The 18,828-nt window shown below is 41.2% G+C and overlaps 1 protein-coding gene across 3 annotated transcripts in view; it reads right to left on the bottom strand.

Moving 5' to 3' along the window:
- The window catches only part of PLCH1 (phospholipase C eta 1), a 169,649-nt gene extending 159,153 nt beyond the window's left edge, over positions 1–10,496 (bottom strand). For all 3 annotated transcript variants that reach the window (XM_088020892.1, XM_088020895.1, XM_028103164.2), the window contains exon 1: positions 10,418–10,496. In XM_088020892.1, the coding sequence (XP_087877018.1) occupies positions 10,418–10,496 (79 nt within the window). The remainder of the gene's footprint in view (positions 1–10,417) is intronic.
- Between the last annotated feature and the right edge of the window lie 8,332 nt (positions 10,497–18,828).

The following is an 18,828-nucleotide window of genomic DNA, read 5'->3' as shown; positions in this document are numbered from 1 at the left end:
ATGAATGAATGAAGAAGACATCTGGGTCCCACACCCAAGAGATTATTTTACCGGACTGGAGTAGAGCCCAATCATCAGTGTTCTTTAAGCACCCCAGAAGATTCTAATGTATAAACAGAGTTGAGAATTGCTACTTAATCTTTGGTTGTTAAATCATTTTAAGGAAGTGCAGGCATAAAACACATACTGAGGGGTGCCTGGCTGGCTCAGCCGGTAGAGCACCCGTGCCACTCTTGATCTCGGGGTTGTGAGTTCAAGCCCCACGTTGCACAGAGAGCTTGCTTAAAATAAATAAAATAAAATGAAACACATACTGAGATTATCAATTGTTTTCCCTGTTTCTTTGGTCTTTTCTGTACTCTCCAACTTTCTTACAGTGAGCCTGTATTGCTATCATCATAAAAATAAAGCGAAAAAAATTTTTAAGAAAACCAGCATCCACAACATCACAAGCATAAATGACGCTTCTCCATTTTCCTGCTTCCTCTATACTCACACTATTTGTATCCAGACTCTTCTTACATGCCCCTCTTCCCGCACTTTTAAGATTTAGTAAAGTATAGGCTATCATAGAAAATAACCATTATCAAACTCATGAATTCTGTGGCTCTGTTGAGACAATATGTATTTGTCACCTTAAGTCTGGGGTTTCCAACCCACCAGAATCTAACTGGCTGCCCAATGGCATCTCCCAGGGAGTTCTAAAACTTCTCCCACACCCTGGCCACACCCCAGACAATTAGATCAGAATATCGGAGGGCGCAGACAACAGTTTTATACGCTCAGGTGATTCCAATGTGCAGCCGAGGCTGGGAGAACCACTGGCTTTAAGAGTTAATAAATACAAGTCTCCACATCCAGAGATAAGCTCCTGGCAGCTTAAAAGCACAATACCTTGAAATTCTGACACTGGTGTAATTTCAAAGAATGGTCATTTGTGAATATCCATCGATGTTCAATTGCAAGTTGGCAAGGAATAAAAATAGGCACTAAATAATAAATGTGTTCACTGTTCTCCCTTTTAATTGGGCATAAGTTGCCATCTTTTATATTTAAATATGAAATATCCTAAGAACACTGTGATATGTCACATATTCTGACCAGGATCAGAAATGTGCAAAACGAAATTGGACAAAAAATGTTTTCTCAAATTCTACATTTATCTTACCCAGGTAGGTGTTATTTCTGAGTGACTTTGCTACCTGGAAGTCAGGAGTGTACTCTTCTATTGCTTGGGATTCTTAGATGAAAGGCCTAGATGCTGACCATTTTTCTTGTTTGTAAATCTGAAATAAAAGTGCATTTCCTTAAGTTTTAAAGAAGCCCTATGCTGTTTGATTATTCTTCTCATGTACCCCAGGCCTCCTAGCCTCCTCTTTTACGGAGAAAACTGGTGCTTTTGTTTTGGTGCAGGTCTATTCTATGCTCTTCTGTGGTAAGAATTAGTCCACAGACAACACTCACTTCTGTGGACTGAAGATTTTTCAGACACAGGCAGCAGAGAATTTTAATAGTATGCAAAATACCGCAATTAGGCAGGTTTTACTGATAGTGTTATTTTAATGAGTGAAACCTCCATATTCAGAGTTGAATAAACTCAACACACATATAACCAACATGGAAATTCTGGAAAGTAGTATTAAATGAATTCAAAAAGTCTAAAATTCTTTTAAAGAAATGAGTTTGTCCTTTTCCATTTCAAGGCATTATACATTTGTAATCATCTTTTCTAAAGCACACTAGGATTCTCAGCAGAAGTGGCCTTTTCCTTCTCAATCTCAGGAAGGGATGGTTTATGGGTATTCTTTTGTTCCCCACGGCAAAAGCAGGAGTGAAGGAAAGAAGAGGGTCTGCGGCCACAGAACAGATACATTCCACAGCACAAAGATTAAAAGCCAAGCTTAGAGTGCAAAAATAATGAAAGGGTAGATGGTTCTTACCTCCCCTATTAAATGAGTGCATTCATTCAGCAGTATTTTACTGAGCACCTACTATAATGCATGCAATGCATTCTGCTATGTACTGGAAACAGAAGTCAGAAAAGTCTCTATTCTCCTGGAACTTAGCAGGAATGGGGGGACAGAAATTAAACTGGTTTTCATGAAACTGGTTGATTAGAGCAGTGATAAGGCAGTGAGGCAGCCGTGTAGGGTGACAGGAGAGCCTAAAACAGGGGCCTGACGTAGGCAGGGAAGTGAGAAGAGGCTTCTCTGCAGAAAGGACCTTTACTCTGGGGTCTGAAGAACAAGTTGAAAGCCAGACAAGGGAAGAAGAAGTAAGTTTTGGGAGCAAGGAATGCAAAGGTCAGCATAGCTGGGGCCTAATGAGGGAGGGGAAGAGGAAACTGAGGCTGGCGAGGCTGAGGGGCACCAGGGAAGGAGTTCTGCTTCAGGTGTGTTGAGTCTGAGGACCTGGTCCTCACCACATCAGTGGTGTCAGGTGAGAGGGTGCATCGCGGTATGGAACACCAAGGGGCCCTCTAAGCCAGGGGGCGCTGTTGGGAGTTACCAGCGTGTGGAGAGGAGCTGAAGCTGTGGGAGGGTGAAACCACTTCACACTAGGCCACGAGCCTTAAATATGAAATCTGAACATCCCTTTGACACCAAGAGTTTGCACTCGTAATAACCTCAGACATACTTGCTGAGAGAAACGAGTCCTAAGAAAATATAAAGTATCACAGGTCCATTGGGATGACTTCATTTACACAGTATGAAGGGACAAACTGCATTTTTTAACCTCTGTTTTGATAAATGTGAAATAGGAAGGTTTTGTGACTACAGATGCAACCACTAATAATGATTACTGTGGTCCAAGAAAAAAAAACCTGGATCTTTTGTGCAACTAAATTAAACAATTACGTTGCCCTGAAAGAACCCCGAATCTACTCATGGAAAGACATTTCATCCTCCCATCAATCTCTGTGCATATATTAGGCACAGAAAAGACAATTGGGGAAATGAGAGAGCAGGGGAAAATTAATTATAATTATGGAAATGCAGCTTAAAGAACAAAGGCTTAAATTTGTAACACAGGTCTATGGGGAAATAATTCTCATAAGCAACCATTTAAAACGTGAGAAGTCTGCAAATCTGAAGGAAACGTTGACTGTTTATTAGACATGTTATTTCTTCTTTCTAATTTAGTAATCAGAAAATTGGTATTCCCAAGCATAAAGAAATAAAACCATCAAGGGCCTTTCTGCTTGGCTGGACTCCCAACAGCCAGGTTTAAGAGAAAGAACCTGAGTCCAACAGGAAGGGCCCGCCACAGATTTCACTTAAAGGCAACAGGCTCATTGCTTCTAACAACTAAAGCTACATCAAGCTTCAAAGACTGAACGTTGTTACTTCTCGTCCATCTGGGCTTCCCAAATATCCAGACCTCCTGTTTACCATTTTGCACTCTACCCAGATCTTTTCATCCCCTCTGTCATTATGGAATGTGAGTGGCCTCAACATAGAAAGCATGACAAGAAAGAAGATCACAGTGGATTCAATTACCCAGCAAAATCTCCCTATCGTTAGATTCCCTAATGGAGAAAAGAGGCTAAGACATCTCGGCATGGACTTACATATATGAGTCTAGATGATTGCTTGGTTCCCATCAATCCAGCTACATAACCTTGCACAAAGCGAGCACAATGAAGAACACCAGAATCTTTGGGGAAATTAAGTCACCCTAATTCAAAATCTTAGTGGACAAAAACCAGAATGGAGAGACTCTGGAGGGGTCCAAGGAGAACTATCAGGGTTTAGGGGGATAGCATTCCATCCATTCAGAGTCACATTCCCTGATCCCCTATTGTGTGTACAGCCTCGAGCCTGGAGTGGCAGGATGACCCTCTTGAGGACCAAAATCAGAGGAAGTACCCCTCACCCCCAGAGACAAGCAGGGGAAGAGCTACCAAAGAATGATTCAGAGATTTCTTTAGGCTTCTGGAGTCACCCCTCTAATAGCGTGAGAAGAGACAAGAGACTACAGTCAGTAGATCTGGGAAGAACAGGCAGAACCTTCACAGCCCACCTCATCCTCCACAGCCCACAGCAGTCTGCAAACTCCTTGTGAACAAACACGGAGATAAGAGAAGGGCAGGGACCAGACAGTTGCCCAGGTGTCCTCGGGGCAAGGGAGCCACGCCTCAGCCGAGGGAATTCGGAAGGGACAATGGGTGGGGCTGGAGGGAGACAGCAGGCCCTCTCCAAAAGAGTCCCTTGGTGAGGCGCCAATTACACATTCACAGAGGATGGACCCAGAGGGAGGCTGGGTCACCTCGCCACGACTGACATACAAACCAGGTGCCCAGGTGTGGCTTCTAGAACTTGGCTTCCCCATCTCTCTTCCTTGTACCAAAATCTGAGAAGCCAGGCCTGAATTCCTCCTCAAGGGGAAGATGTACAGCAGAGCCCCCTGAGCCTCCACCCTCAACCCCCAACAGGCAGCTCAGGCCTGTGCTAGGGGCCAGGAAGGAGATGGGACACAAAGGCGTTTGAGATGAATGTCTTAAATTAGATTAAACCCTCAATAACCAAAAAGTAGACAGAAAGTTACAGAATCCACCCAAAATGTTGCAAAGAGTACTTTTAAAATCATTCGTTGGAGAAAAATTAAACAATTTCTTGAATATGCTACCCTCAGTTGAGAATACGCCATGAACCAGCCACAGATGGAATGCCCATCATAGAGAAGGACAAAAAAGAAATGAACCTCAAATTTCAAAACATAAAGTAAATAGCATTTCATTGAGGCTTTCCTTGAGAATTTTTCTCTAAGTGCAGGAAATGAAGGAACAGCACATGTTCCCAAAAAGCTATAGAATCGTTTTGTTTCATACCAGCTCATATTAAAGGTTATTTCCTTTGTGTTATAACTAGTACATAAGTAGCCACTTTTGTAAGGCTGGCTGTAATTTGTCTCAGACAATGGGAAGAGGAAAGTGCATAAATCAATTTTGTCAGGTAATTAACAGCAAATTCTCCAATTATCCTCTGTTTAAAAGTGGGATGAGGAGAGAAGGTTAAAAATAAAATAAAAAGTTTTTAAACACAAGCACTTAGAAAGAAGTGTTTAAGTCATTTGTCCTAAGTCACAGCATTTTGCTGACATGGCAACTTGATCTTAGAGGGAGAAGTCACCTAAGGCAACCCAGCTGGAGGGCAGTCCCTGCAAGGTGCCACACCTAGGTCAGGCCACACCTGCTCTGCCCAGGCCTTCACTGCCACTGGCATATTTGCAAGGTGCACCAGAACATCATAGACCCGAAAGAATACCTCACTAGATGCTTTCTGCCTTGGTGGCCATCCTTTGGGGGTGAGGGATGCGGGAGGGGAGACTTGAGAAGAGGGCTAAAGAGGAATTGACTGGGCGAGGCTGCTTCCAGAATTACTTCTATTACAATTTATAAAATTTAAATGACTCAATACATTTTCTCCCTTATGGTCTACTTTTTTTTCCCACCCTCTCTCTTAACTCATGCTTGACGTTTTTTGCGTGCAGAGTTACTCTCCAAGAGATAATACTTTTTTTTAAGTAATGTCTATGCCCAATGTGGGGCCTGAACTCATGACCCCAAGATCATGAGTTGCATGCTCTACCAACTGAGCCAGTCAGGCGCTCCCAAGAGGTAATACTTTTCACCTTAATGAAGCTTGCAAAATTTTGACTGTCACTGCATTAATAGTAATTCTATGTGTACTAGTATTTTCTGGACCTAGAAGACGTTTATACAATCATTGGATGGAAAAGCTAAGCTCAGTAATAACACTAATATAAAATCTAGTAGTGCCCCCAAACCCCTAAAGCTGCTGCTCAAATCAAAACATGTTAATAAAACAGCCTCTTTAATGAGAATCATAATTCACTTCTGTGTAATTTCATTGTCCTTTCATATATACCAGGCAGGATCTGGCATTCTTCCTTCTTTTTCCAGTAAAGATGGAATTCCAGTGTAGGGGGAGTGAACTTGTCCATTCTTCTTTTTTGAATATAAAGACATTTGTGCTGAAAGCTTGCTTATCAGTCCTAATTACGGGTCTCTCCATGGTCAGGAGAACTCATGAGCGTTTATAGGTGCGTGCATGTTTGTGCGCACATGCGCACACACAGACACACACACCTTCTCCCTAAAGAGAAAGGTAACGTTCTGCCAGTGCAAAGCTAACTACAAAGTTTACAATTTTACCTCCTCCTGATCCCCATTTGCCCGCCTTTCCATCCTACACTCTGGACTGTAGGACACTCTCATTCACTACATACCCATCCTCATGTCTGATGACACAAAGATCTCAAGCGTTACTGCTACTGGGAACTTTGGAAGCTGGTGAAACCCTCATTTTAGAAAGAAGAAAACTGAGGATCCCCAAAGGTGACAAAGGCAACACAAGTTAGTAGTGAAACTAGGAACAGAACTAGTCTCCAGGACCCCATCCGAGCCTACTTTCTTTTACAGATTGGTAGTCAAGTTTCTAAATTCACATCACCAAGTAGGCCTCAGGCCAAGAAAGGGAGGTCAGATGAAAGTAACTCATTAAATCAATTAACTAAATGAATCCATTGCATTAGAGGGTTGCTTGAGGCAAAGTAAAAGTACATATAAGGCACTTTTTGAAAAAACGTATTACACACTTAATAAGAGAACTATGCTTCACTTTATCCCTAGGTAGTAAGAGAGACTCATAATTCAGTTCAAAACCTTTCTACTCTAGATTTGTGATGGTCATTCAGAAACATTCAATATAACATGAGAGCAACAGAAATAAATTTCAATATAAGTTGGGATGATACCATAATAACTTATAGGAAAGCAACTAATAATTCTTTCCAACATCACAATTATAATTAACAGTGCATGAAAACAAAAATTAAATCATCTCTAAATTTATTCTATTAAGGAACTCAAATGTGTGGAAAAACTAAGTGCATAAAAAAATGTATATATTAATTGCAAATACACTGTTTATTGGTTTAAGAATCCGTCCCAGGTCAGAAAAAAACACCACAATGCACTACAAGCAAGAGAAACAGGACACAGTGTAGGTAATTTTCAAATAATAATAACTCATGCAAGTACAATCTATTAAAATAAGATTCAGAGGCACCTGCCTGGCTCCGTTAGTAGAGCATGTAACTCTCAATCTCAGGGTTATGAGTTTGAGCTCCACATTGGGTATAGAGATTGCTTAAAAATAAAATATTAAAAAAAAAACAAGATTCATACAACACAAATCATCTTTGCCCCAGTTCCCCCCCGCCATTTCAAACACAGCAGGTGAATAAAAGCCAAGTACAAAAAACCTCAGCGATTGGCTTCTTCAGTAGGTGCACAATCCCTTTGGATCAATAGATTCCCTAAAAATCTGGGCAAAGGACAGATGAGTGGGAAATAAGAAACAGCTTTTCATAATTCCTATCTGGGTTCCTCACATCACTGAACACAGAAATTATGTCAATTCAACCAGGTCATTTTGTCAGCCAATATAGATCATTTCCTAAGTTTTCCCACTATTCCAATCTTACCATTAGGACTGTTGCAAAGACGAAAGAGAAGATAAAACACTAGACAGAAACAGACTATTAACAGTGTTTCTCTTTGGGTTGTGGGATTGTGGGTAATGAAACATACCACCTCCATACTCAGAAAATGAGGGTATGAATATGTTTTATGAACTGCGAAACAGTATACAACTGTTACTTTTTACTTTTTTGTTACTTTTGTTACGAATGTTACTTTTTTACTTTTAAAAAAAAGTAATTTTTACTTTTATTGATCACTGTAGCCCACATAGTCCATTTTCATGTAGCTCTTTTCTCCTCAAACTACTGCTTAAATCTGTATGTAAAGAGTCTGACCAGCACAATTTGCACAGGGAAGTCTGCATAGTCTAAAAGTCTATTATCTTGCAGCAGAAGTGGGCTTTTTTTCTGTTTGCAATAGAAGAGATTTCTCTTTTTGTTTTCATTGATTTGGTTATAGGAGAAGAATTATCAAATAGACAGGGAGAAGCCAAGAGAGTAGGGAAAAAGCATCCAAATGCACATCCCATATTCCAGAAGCCTTTTCCAAAAGATATCCCACATTTCTGACTCAACAGGTCCTGCCCTCTTTCTTCTCTCAGGCACATTCTGAAATCCTCTACAAAGATATTATCACTAGAGCTCCCTTGGCTTAAAATATACCAAGACTTCTCACAGCTCTCCATTTAAGTTAAGTAAGTTCCTATCTTAACAGACATTCATTTTTGCAGAGGTAAATAAAGAGGAAGAGTAGAGGCATCATTCTTTCCTGAATTACATATCCTTAGGCAAAGAAGTCCAAAATGATATTTTACACTATCAGAAATACTTAAAGCTATTGCTTTATCATAAATGAATAAAATCATAATTCTAACTGGCTTTAATCCTTTTAATCTTGGGAAAATCTGGTATCTCTAATTCCTTCCAAAAGAGTAGTTCTAACATGTCAGCAACCAATTCATATTTTAAGTATTCTACTGCCCCCTTGTGTATCTCGTGTTCAGCAAAAAGGTAGCTCACAAAATCCCATCATTTTAATTCTCAGAAGTACTCCAATAGAATCTCAGGTATTAGAACTAGAAACAACCTCGAAATCATCAAGACCAGCATGCTCATTTCACAAGGAGAGAATGGAGCTCTTGAAGGATTATACCATTTGCTCCAGATCATAGCAAAGGCTAGTTAATAGCAGAGCAAATACTACTGAATGGAACTTAAGCCTGAGTGCTAATTTCTCTCCTGAAATGGAGATAGCAGCCTAGAATAAAAGAAATGATGGCATTTTAGAGTTAGAATGATCAGAGTTTGAAATTTAGATCACCATTTCACCACCTCCCTGAGCCTCAGCTTCCTCTTTGTGAAACAGAATGAATAATAACAATTGCAAAGGTGTTGAAAGAAAGCAATACGAGTGTTCATCAAGCCCTCAGCATAATATAGTAATATACTAAGTATAATACAACTATAAAAATACATAGAAAGTTGTTTTTAAATCATTAAAGCCTTTGAGATCTCTGGACAATGGCATTCTAAAATACTATATGAAGGCATTTAAATCTGAACTTTGTCCAAACAGGCACAAAATAAAACTTGAAAAAATACAGCTAGTTTTTCTAATGCCTGTGTTTCTTCACGTATCATATTTACTCTTTTATTACAAATAAAAAATTGTAACAGAAAATACCCCAAAGCAAATGTTGTGTGAGAGAGAGAGATGAAGCAATGATCAGAACCCTTAGCTAAGGTTCACAAAATAAAGCAGAACTCAGGGTCACAGGGTAAGGTCACAACTCCCCTGTCTCTTTCCCTAAGGAGACATTCACCTGCATTCACCACTGCTATGCCAGAAGAGCCAGTCTGGAAAGGTAGAGGTAGAAATTTTAGTTCTGACCTTGCTAATAATTAACTAGGTCAACTTGGGCTAGTCATGTCATTTCTGCTTCCCTTTCTTGACCTGTAGTAAGATAAAGTACGCCTTACCTAGGAAAGTCCTGTAGTGGGGTAGCATAATGAATGTGGAACAAAAAAAATTATAACCTCTGAAGTACTTTAATAAAGTAAGTAAGGCTGAGTTTATCTTAAACTTAATTGAAAGCAATAATAAAGTGTAAGTCTATCACCAAATTGGGGAAGAAACACTAAGCTTGGAAAATCTAAGGCAGCTTAGATTATAGGATTGTTAAACGGCACTTTGATCCCTGGGAAATTTCTCTGTCTACCCTCTACGATTCCCCTGGCTTCTGATGGAGATTACTCCAAAAATCCGGGCCACATGTAAATCTTTGACTCTTAAACAAATTTCATTCAAGGGTATCCTGATAGCGGGATTGACAGACTTATCCCTGACTTTGTATCACAAAACACACACCCCAGCAGGGTAAAGGCAAATCATCTTAGTTTGCCAGGAAAAATGAGAAGTATTGATTCCTTTCTGATTTGTGGCTGCAGTAATCCACCCTGAGTATGATAGGTAAGTGCTGTGAAAGGCTCTGTTCTGTTTTTATATGTGGCCTGATAGTAGACACACAGCATGCTGGTAACAAGCACTGACTGATGACCCACATATATTAACTGAACATTTACTATGGGTCGAGCCCCCCAAAATTTCAGACATCAGAAAGGGATATTATTGGAGTTGACAGCATAAAAGAGGAAAGGCACTGATCTAAACTAATTTGTAAGGAAGATAGTGGTGACACCATTATGGTTATTGGGGTGGGCACATTGCTTACACCTATAGGGGATGAGATAAGTGGGGCTTCTCAGGCAAATTATCCATAAACAAGTTAACTCAAGCTCTTGGATCAACCCGACGATGACACCATATTTGCATCCGAAGTGCTAGAATAAAAGTGCTGTCAGAAACAAAATAAAAGCTCCAGCCCCACAAATACAAAAGGCAGCTCACCATGAAACACACTGTTGTCCACCAGAAAATGCCTGCGGTACTGCACACAGTTTCTTTTCTCCAAGTTCCAGTAGCTCATTGTCAGAAGATTTCTGGCACAGCATCAAAACCAAATTGCTCTGTCGAGGGAAACAGAATGAGACAAAAATGAAGAAAATGGCAGCCACACGCTCACCCTGGTAACATAATGCATCAGTTACCCAGCTTGATGAGGCAACACAGGCAGCATACAACTTCTCCATACATGGAACTGGAATCCCCTAAGTCCTAAGAAATTTCCCACAAGTCTTCCCAGAGGGTAGAATATCATTTAACGCACCAAAACGGTAGCTTTTTCAAACAGCACCTTTCGGGACTCAGTTATTGCCATCTAAAGGCGGAATAAATCTACCATCGGAGAATAAGTGGCCAGGATCCAAACCAGCCAAAGCCGATAACTTCTCAGGAAATTTCATCTATAGGAGGGGAGGTGACCATCATTCCCAGTTCCTGAATTTTGGCTCAGTACCCCTCTGGTAGACCATGCAATCAATCCACAGAAATCTTAGAAATTTTAAGTGTCCATGTAGCCATGGATAAGCCAAACACAGTAACAAAGCTCATCTCCCTCTTTTGGATTCACTGGTGGTCCATTCAGGACCATTAAGGCCTGCATCAGCCCACACTGCACTTTTTGGTGTAAGTAGAACTGGGCACATGTCTCAAGCTGGGTGAGTAAGAAGCAGTGCCTACCCCTCCATCAGGCTTGCCCCTCCATAGAGAAACACGATGCTAACTAGAGCAAGAGCTTCAAAAGCAGAGATCTGAGCTGATGAATTAAACTCCTCCAAAAGCTGATGTGCAAAACCCTGAACAAGGCCCCCATTGTTCACAGGATTTGGCTAAAGCAACTTTTCAGAATTCCAGCTTCTTTTCTTGTCACAGAGTAAGGCCAGGCAACACCAAGCGGGGCTGGCAAGAAGGAAAACCCACAGGTGGGAAACGATTTGTTGTCTGTCCTATTAGAACAATCTAGAGTTTTGTAAAGATACTCCAGGATGAAGTCAGACACTCGGTGAAAGAAATAATCAGAGCTTTGTCTATTCATCCAGGGAATAATTGGTGAAGACTCCCAAAGCTTTTGCCAGAGCTTCTCCTTGGCTCAAAGGCTCCTTCCTAACCCTCTCCAGCAACAATCTTACCTGACTCCAACCTACCCTACCTTTTTTCTGGCTTTGTGCCTCAACTCCCACTTCTCCTTGCCTCATTCCCACTTAGCGAAGTCGGGCTGTTACTCCTACTTCCTCAGGCTAAAGATGGGGCGCCTAGGTGGCTCAGTCAGTTAAGTGCCGGCTTTTGGCTCAAGTCACGATCCCAGGGTCCTGGGATCGAGCTCCACGTCGGGCTCCCTGCTCAGCAAAGAACCTGCTTCTCCCTCTCCCTCTGCTGCTCCCCCTGCTTGTGTGCTCTCTCTCTCTCTCTCTCTCTCAAATAAATAAAATCTTTAAAAAGAATGAGTCCCACAAATCTAAGTTAAAATCACCTACGGATCCAAATGTAAAAGATGACAGCAAACAGCTGATTATTGGAGACAATATCCCCTCCCACCCAATACTGAATACTACAAAGAGCTCTCCTCTAAAAAAGGAGAAAAAAACTACATATATAATGTAGTTATATATGTTCATTAATTTTTTTAAAGTCAACACTGAAATTCATCAAAAATCCTTAAAAATTTAAAGACCCTTCTTCTTCATTCCATGCCCCTCTCTTGGAATGACCACTTTTGTTTGGTGTGTATCATTCCAGTTCTTTTTCTATGCATTTACATATGTATGTATGTATGTATGTATATGTGTGTATGTATAAAATACATATACATACATGCAATTTTAAAGACATCTTTATTTTTTTTTAAATATTTATTTGAGAGAGAGTGTGTGTGCACATGCACAAGTGGGGGTTGCGGCAGAGGGAAAGGGAGACAGAATCCTCACGCCGACTCCCCACTGAGCACAGAGCCTGATGCAGGCCTCGATCCCAGGACACCAAGATCATGACCTGAGCTGAAATCAGTCAGATGCTCAACTGACTGAGCCACCCAGGCACCCCAAAGACATCTGTATTTTTTTTAAAGATTTTTATTTATTTATTTGACAGAGAGAGACAGCGAGAGCAGGAACACAAGCAGGGGGAGTGGGAGAGGGAGAAGTAGGCTCCCTGCCGAGCCGGGAGCCCAATGCGGGACATCTGTATTTTTAATAATACCTTTTTGCAAGAATTGGAAATAATTTCAGTGTGATCAATAGTACCAATTTTCTACCAAAGTGTATTGATTATTCATATTTTTTAAAGATTTTATTTATTTGAGGGAGGGAGAGAGAGAGAGAATGAGAGATAGAGAGCATGGGGGGAGGGGCAGAGGCAGAGGGAGAAGCAGACTCCCTGATGAGCAGGGAGCCCAACGTGGGACGCAACCCCAGGACCCCGGGATCACGACCTGAGCCAAAGGCAGATGCTCAACCGAATGAGCCACCCAGGTGCCCTGATTATTCATATTAGAAATACTTTGAGTTTCATGGAATTAAAGAGAATCCTGTTTGTATTTATGCTCATTATTCCTTACTCACTTGATCTTATGGTTTCCTGTGTCATTCTTTCTTTTGCACTCTGTTCATTCTCAATCCAGGAAAGGTTAGTGGAACCAGAAGATGAAAAAATAATGTGCATTTGTATATGGTTAGCAAAGCACATGAACATACCTGACTCTCACATGGCCTCCTCTTAACCAGATGGAAGAAGGAAAGAAGAGAATATTAACATAAGTGAGTCACCCATGCTGCTAGGAAAGGGTAGCAATGGGACTGGAAATCATAGCTTCGGATTCCAAACCCAAGATTCTAGCCATAACAGGCTAGAAGGAACTAGACTGTTATACAATATGGTGGGGTCTTCTTCTTTTTTTAAGATTTATTTATTGGAGAGAGAGACAGTGCATGCAGGTGAGTGTTGGGGAAGGGGCAGAGGGAAAGGAAGAGAGAGAATCTCCAGCAGACTCCCCACTGAGCACAAAGCCTGCCTCGGGGCTCGATCCCATGACCCTGAGATCATGACCTGAACCGAAATCAGAGTGGGACTCTTAACCGACTGAGCCACCCAGGTGCCCCAGTATGGTAGTTTTTATTTTTATTTTTTTTAAAGATTTTATTTATTTATTTGAGAGAGAGAGAATGAGAGAGAGCATGAGAGGGAAGAGGGTCAGAGGGAGAAGCAGACTCCCTGCTGAGCAGGGAGCCTGATGTGGGGCTCGATCCCGGGACTCCAGGATCATGACCTGAGCCGAAGGCAGTCACTCAACCAACTGAGCCACCCAGGCACCCCCCAGTATGGTAGTTTTTAAATATGTCCTATAAGTTCTTGTACATTTCTCCCTCCCTTCAAATGGTGGAATCTAATTCTCCTTCTTTTGAATATAGGCTGGACTCAGTGACTCATTTTTAACAAAATCAGTTGTAATTGATGTCATGAGTCTTCCAAAACTAGACCATAAAAAGGATACACCTTCTGCCTGGCTCGCTATCTCTCTCAGGATGCTCACCCTGAGAATCCAGCTACCACCATGTAAGAAAGCCCAGATATGAGTGTTCCAACTGATAGCACCAGCTAGGCCCTCAGCCAAGAGCCAACATCAACCATAGACATGTGAGTGAATGAATCTATAAACGATTCTAACTCCAGTCTTCAAATCCTCTAGATGAAACTCCACATACAGAGGGACAGAGACAAGTCATCCCCTCTGTACCCCATCTATATTTCTGACACACAGAAATAATGAAAGATGATAATTATTGTTGCCTTAGACACTAAGATTTGGGGTAATTTGTTACACAGCAATAGAGAATGAATATAGATAACATCCTTGGACACATTCAGTGAGGACTAAGACCTTCAACTCTTTGAAGACAGAAATACAAACTCACACAGATGTATGTAATACTGAGATACTTGAGCACTGGTCTTCTATGGACCCACCTTTCCAACTTCCAGATCTTTTTGCTCACACTGTAATCATTGCCCTTTTCTTTAAGGACTGGTTAAAATGCCACTGCCTTCCTGGGGCACCTGGCTAGTTCAGTCAGTAGAACATGCAACTCTTGATCTCAGGGCCATGAACTGAAGACCCACACTGGATGTAGAGATTACTTAAAAAAATAAAATCTTAACAAAAAAACAAACAAACAAAAAAAGCTACTGCCTTCCTGAAATGCCCCCAGGATCTCTCCCTCCAATTTACCTAAAACTCTCTCATGCGCTGAACTACTGTAATCCTACATACCAATTATTGAGTATCTACTACGTATCAGGAACTACGATAAGGCTTTACATCATGGGGTCTCAACCTTGACTACACATTAAAATCAATCACTTGGGAAGCCATAGAACCCAGGCTCCCAGGCCACACCCTAGACCAATTACATCAGAATCTCTGGGGGTGGGACTTGGGCATCAGTGGGTTTTAAAGCTCCACAGGGTGACTTCTAAATACAACCAAAGCTGAAAGCCATTCTTCATGTCTATTATCTCTACTCCTTGAAGAAACTCTTCTGGGGGTGTGTTTTAAGAGAGAATGTAAAGGACTGAGCTACAGTACAAAGGTATAAGTAATTGAACCCTATGACTTCCAGGCTGTTTGCCTCCTTATGTTGCTTAATTGCTCGCACGTCTTACCTCTCCTGGCATCTGCTTGCTGCTGAAGGGCAGGGGAAGGCTGTAAGCTGCCTCTGAGTGCCAGACCCAGGCTGTGCACACACTGCAGGCCCTTAGTAAACATCAGTGACGCCTTCCTTATATGCCCCATTTCCTGGATTCCTGCCTGATGGAAACTGAAGGAAGAAAGGGCTTTCTCTGACCTCTAGAATCAGAGCAAATGATTTCAAAATTTAGAGATGATGGAGGTGGAGATTAATGGAATCAGTAGGGCTGGGGCAGAGAGAGAGTTGTACAATAAACCCGATCTTGGCTTCCACCAGATTTAGATAATCCAAGGACACAGTCCTCACTAAGGGGAAGTGACTGAAAGGAACCCTAGAAATTGGCTAAGCTAAACCTCTCATGGTGAAGCCAGAAAAAAATCTGAGGCCCAAAAAGGATGCATAACTTGCAAGAGAGCATAGCTGTTAAGATAAAGCTGGCAGGAAACCCAGCCTCAGGAGTCTCAAAGCAGGGATTCCTTGAGTGTTTCATGGTCCCATTTGTGTGAACACAATATGTGAAAATACCTACTAAAATATACTTAATTGATTTTTTAAAAAATACCAATTTAGATTACATTAGAGATGTGCTTCCATTGCACCATGTACTCAATTTGAAGTTGTTTGGTTAATATTCAAGTAAAAGCAGAGGCACCTGGGTGGCTCAGTCGTTAAGCGTCTGCCTTCGGCTCAGGTCGTGGTCCCAGGGTCCTGGGATCGAGCCCCACATCGGACTCCCTGCTCAGCAGGAAGCCTGCTTCTCCCTCTCCCACTCCCCCTGCTTGTGTTCCCTTTCTTGCTGTCTCTCTCTGTCAAATAAATAAATAAAATCTTTAAAAAAAATATTCAAGCAAAAGCAGAGATGTTTAAAAATTAATTCAACTTTCCTTTGGGACTTACAAAATGCTCACTCCACCTCCTAAGAGGTCTGTGGAATATACATGTTACATTTAGAACTCTTTATAAAACATATAGATACCCAATCCTTGCAATGATTCACAAAATTAATAACTTACTGTGACTAAGAAACATTATATAGGGAAGTAACTGATTGCTATTTAAACTAGCTTCAGATTCTGCTTCCAGAACAAGCTTAATAGGAATTTTCTTTTTTTAGTGGATGGTAAAGTTACAGGAAATGCTATATAAATGCATTTACCTTTAACAATTTATTTTTATCCATTTTTAGAGTTTGAAACACACAGAAAAGCTCAAAAAACATACATTGTGATATCACTTACCACCCAGAGACAACTGCCATGGACACTGTGGCCTATTTTCTTTTTTTAAAACACAAATCAGGCCCTACTATTTTTCAATCATCTGCTTTTTTTATTTAGTAACTTACTAATATATTGTGATACCATATCAACAACTAACAATATATTGATAGCCATATCAACATATTTCTATAAAATAAATGTAATTTGAAAAAGAAATTATAATTAACTCTACTCAAAGACTCCACACTCCAAAAACTCAGTAAGGAGGGCGCCTGAGTGGCTCAATCGGTTAAGCGTCTGCCTTCGACTCAGGTGATGATCTGAGAGTCCTGAGATCAAGCCCCGCATCGGGCTCTCTGCTCAGCGGGGAGCCTGCTTCTCCTTCTCCCTCCGCCTGTCGCTCCCCCTGCTTGTGTTCTCACTCTCTCTGCCAAATAAATAAATAAAATCTTTAAAAAAAAAGATAACTACTCAAGTTCATGTATGGAAATCAGAGTTCTAATACTACGCTAAAGGAATCAAAAGAAATAGGAAAATCTTTAAAAGAACTTTGCAGGATGAAGGGAACATTATATATATATACATGAACATATATATATATATACACAAAAACATACATATATAATATTTAAATTCTTCTCATTCCAGTAGAGTTAACATGCAGTGTTAAATTAGTTATGGGTGTACAATATGGTGACTCAACAATTCCATGTATTACTCAGGGCTCATCATGATTACTGTACTCTCAATCCCCATCACCTATTTCCCCCATGCCCCCACCCACCTCCCCTCTGGGAACCCCGTTTGTTCTCTATAGTTAAGAGTCTGTTTTTTTGTATCTTTTATTCTCTGATCTTTTTTTTCTTAAATTCCACATATGAGTGAAATCATATAGTATTTGTCTTTCTCTGACTGGCTTATATCGCTTAGCATTACACTCTCTAGATCCATCCACGTGGTTGCTTTTTTTCCCTCTCTCTCCCTTAAGTAGAGGGATTGTCTACTATATGCTGACTACTACCTCTACCTCTTTACCTACTGCAACTGCTACCACCACAGCCCATTCTCCTTTGGCACACCTCTTCCATAAGAACTGCCACTCCCACTCTCATTCCTCCCATTCTCTCTTAATAATATATTATTTGCAAATCACTTTATGGTTTATACAATATTTCCATTTATATCTTGCCTTTTTAAAAAACTGACACTTATTGGGGCACCTGGGTGGCTCAGTCGGTTAATCTTCCAACTCTTGGTTTCAGCTTGGGTCACGATCTCGGGGTCCTGGGATGGAGCCCCTTGGTGGGCTCCGTGCTCAGTGCAGAATCCACTTGACATTCTCCCTACCTCTCCCTCCCCCTCCCCCGCTTGTGCATGCGCACTCTCTCTCTCTCTAAAATAAATATTTAAATTATAAAAAGAAAAGAAAAGAAAAAACTGACACTTACAATAGCCCTAGGAGTCATTGATTATTACGCATGAGTTCAAAGAGGTTAATAGGCAACAACAGGTTGCAAACCCATGTCTTCTGACTCCAAATCCACTGGCCCAGTCCAAGGCTACACTCTGTCCTGCAGTGTTCCTTCCCTGACTCTCTGCTTCCCCATGGAAGGAGCTTAGAGCTGTGTTACTCGTGATAGGCAGGAAGATTTATTCTTCCCACCCCAACCCTTCAATCCAACTCCACTAGGGGCCAATCAATGAAGGAGAGGAGGCAGGAGGAGAGGCTTAAATGAAATGTTACTTCAAAAACCTGCATACCCTGTTCCTCCAGCCAGGAGGCTTTGAAGTAGACAGATTGCAAGGGATCAGAGTAAAGTGTCAGTCCTCTGGTTATCAAATGGTGGGAGATTTCTTAGCAATGAAATTTGAGTTGGAGCTACTTGGACCAAGTTCAGAAACACCAAGGCCAAGTTTACTGGCCAGGCAGCATTGTGAAAACTGTCTGAGAGACCTGTGTATTCTCCGAATTGCTAACAACAGGGAAGAAGGCGATAGCCAGAAATTAAAACATAATGCATAAAGTCACCCTGCTGTTGGAAAAGGAGTAACTAGTTCACAGGATGTAGTAAGGCATCAAAGGGCACTGGGAAAATGCCTGACTGGAAGTTAAGAGGGTAGAGGTGCAAACCAGCCCTACCTCTAACTAAACTGTCAGGTAAATCTCTTCACTCCCTTGTACTTCAGCTGCCTTATCTGTGTAACAAAAAAGGGGTGGTGGTGAATGAGATGCTCTCTCAGGGCTTCCAGCCTTTAATATTCCACACTCTATTCATAAGGATTATGGGCAACCCCTCCTTAATATCCCAATCCCTTCGTCTTTAATTATGAATTAAAATAGCCCTGAGAAAGCACAGCTAATTCCCATTAGCAATATAGCATTTAACTTCTATGGAGAAGTACTGATTTCCTTTTCTTGAAGCCTCGCTGGGAGATAAAAGACATAATTAATAGGCTC

This window comes from Eumetopias jubatus, unplaced genomic scaffold, assembly GCF_037043125.1.
Source record: "Eumetopias jubatus isolate StellerSeaLion01/CBP00866 unplaced genomic scaffold, mEumJub1_p1.0 scaffold_1, whole genome shotgun sequence".
In the NCBI taxonomy this organism is placed as follows: Eukaryota; Metazoa; Chordata; class Mammalia; order Carnivora; family Otariidae; genus Eumetopias; species Eumetopias jubatus.
This window is presented reverse-complemented; position numbering and strand designations above follow the sequence as displayed.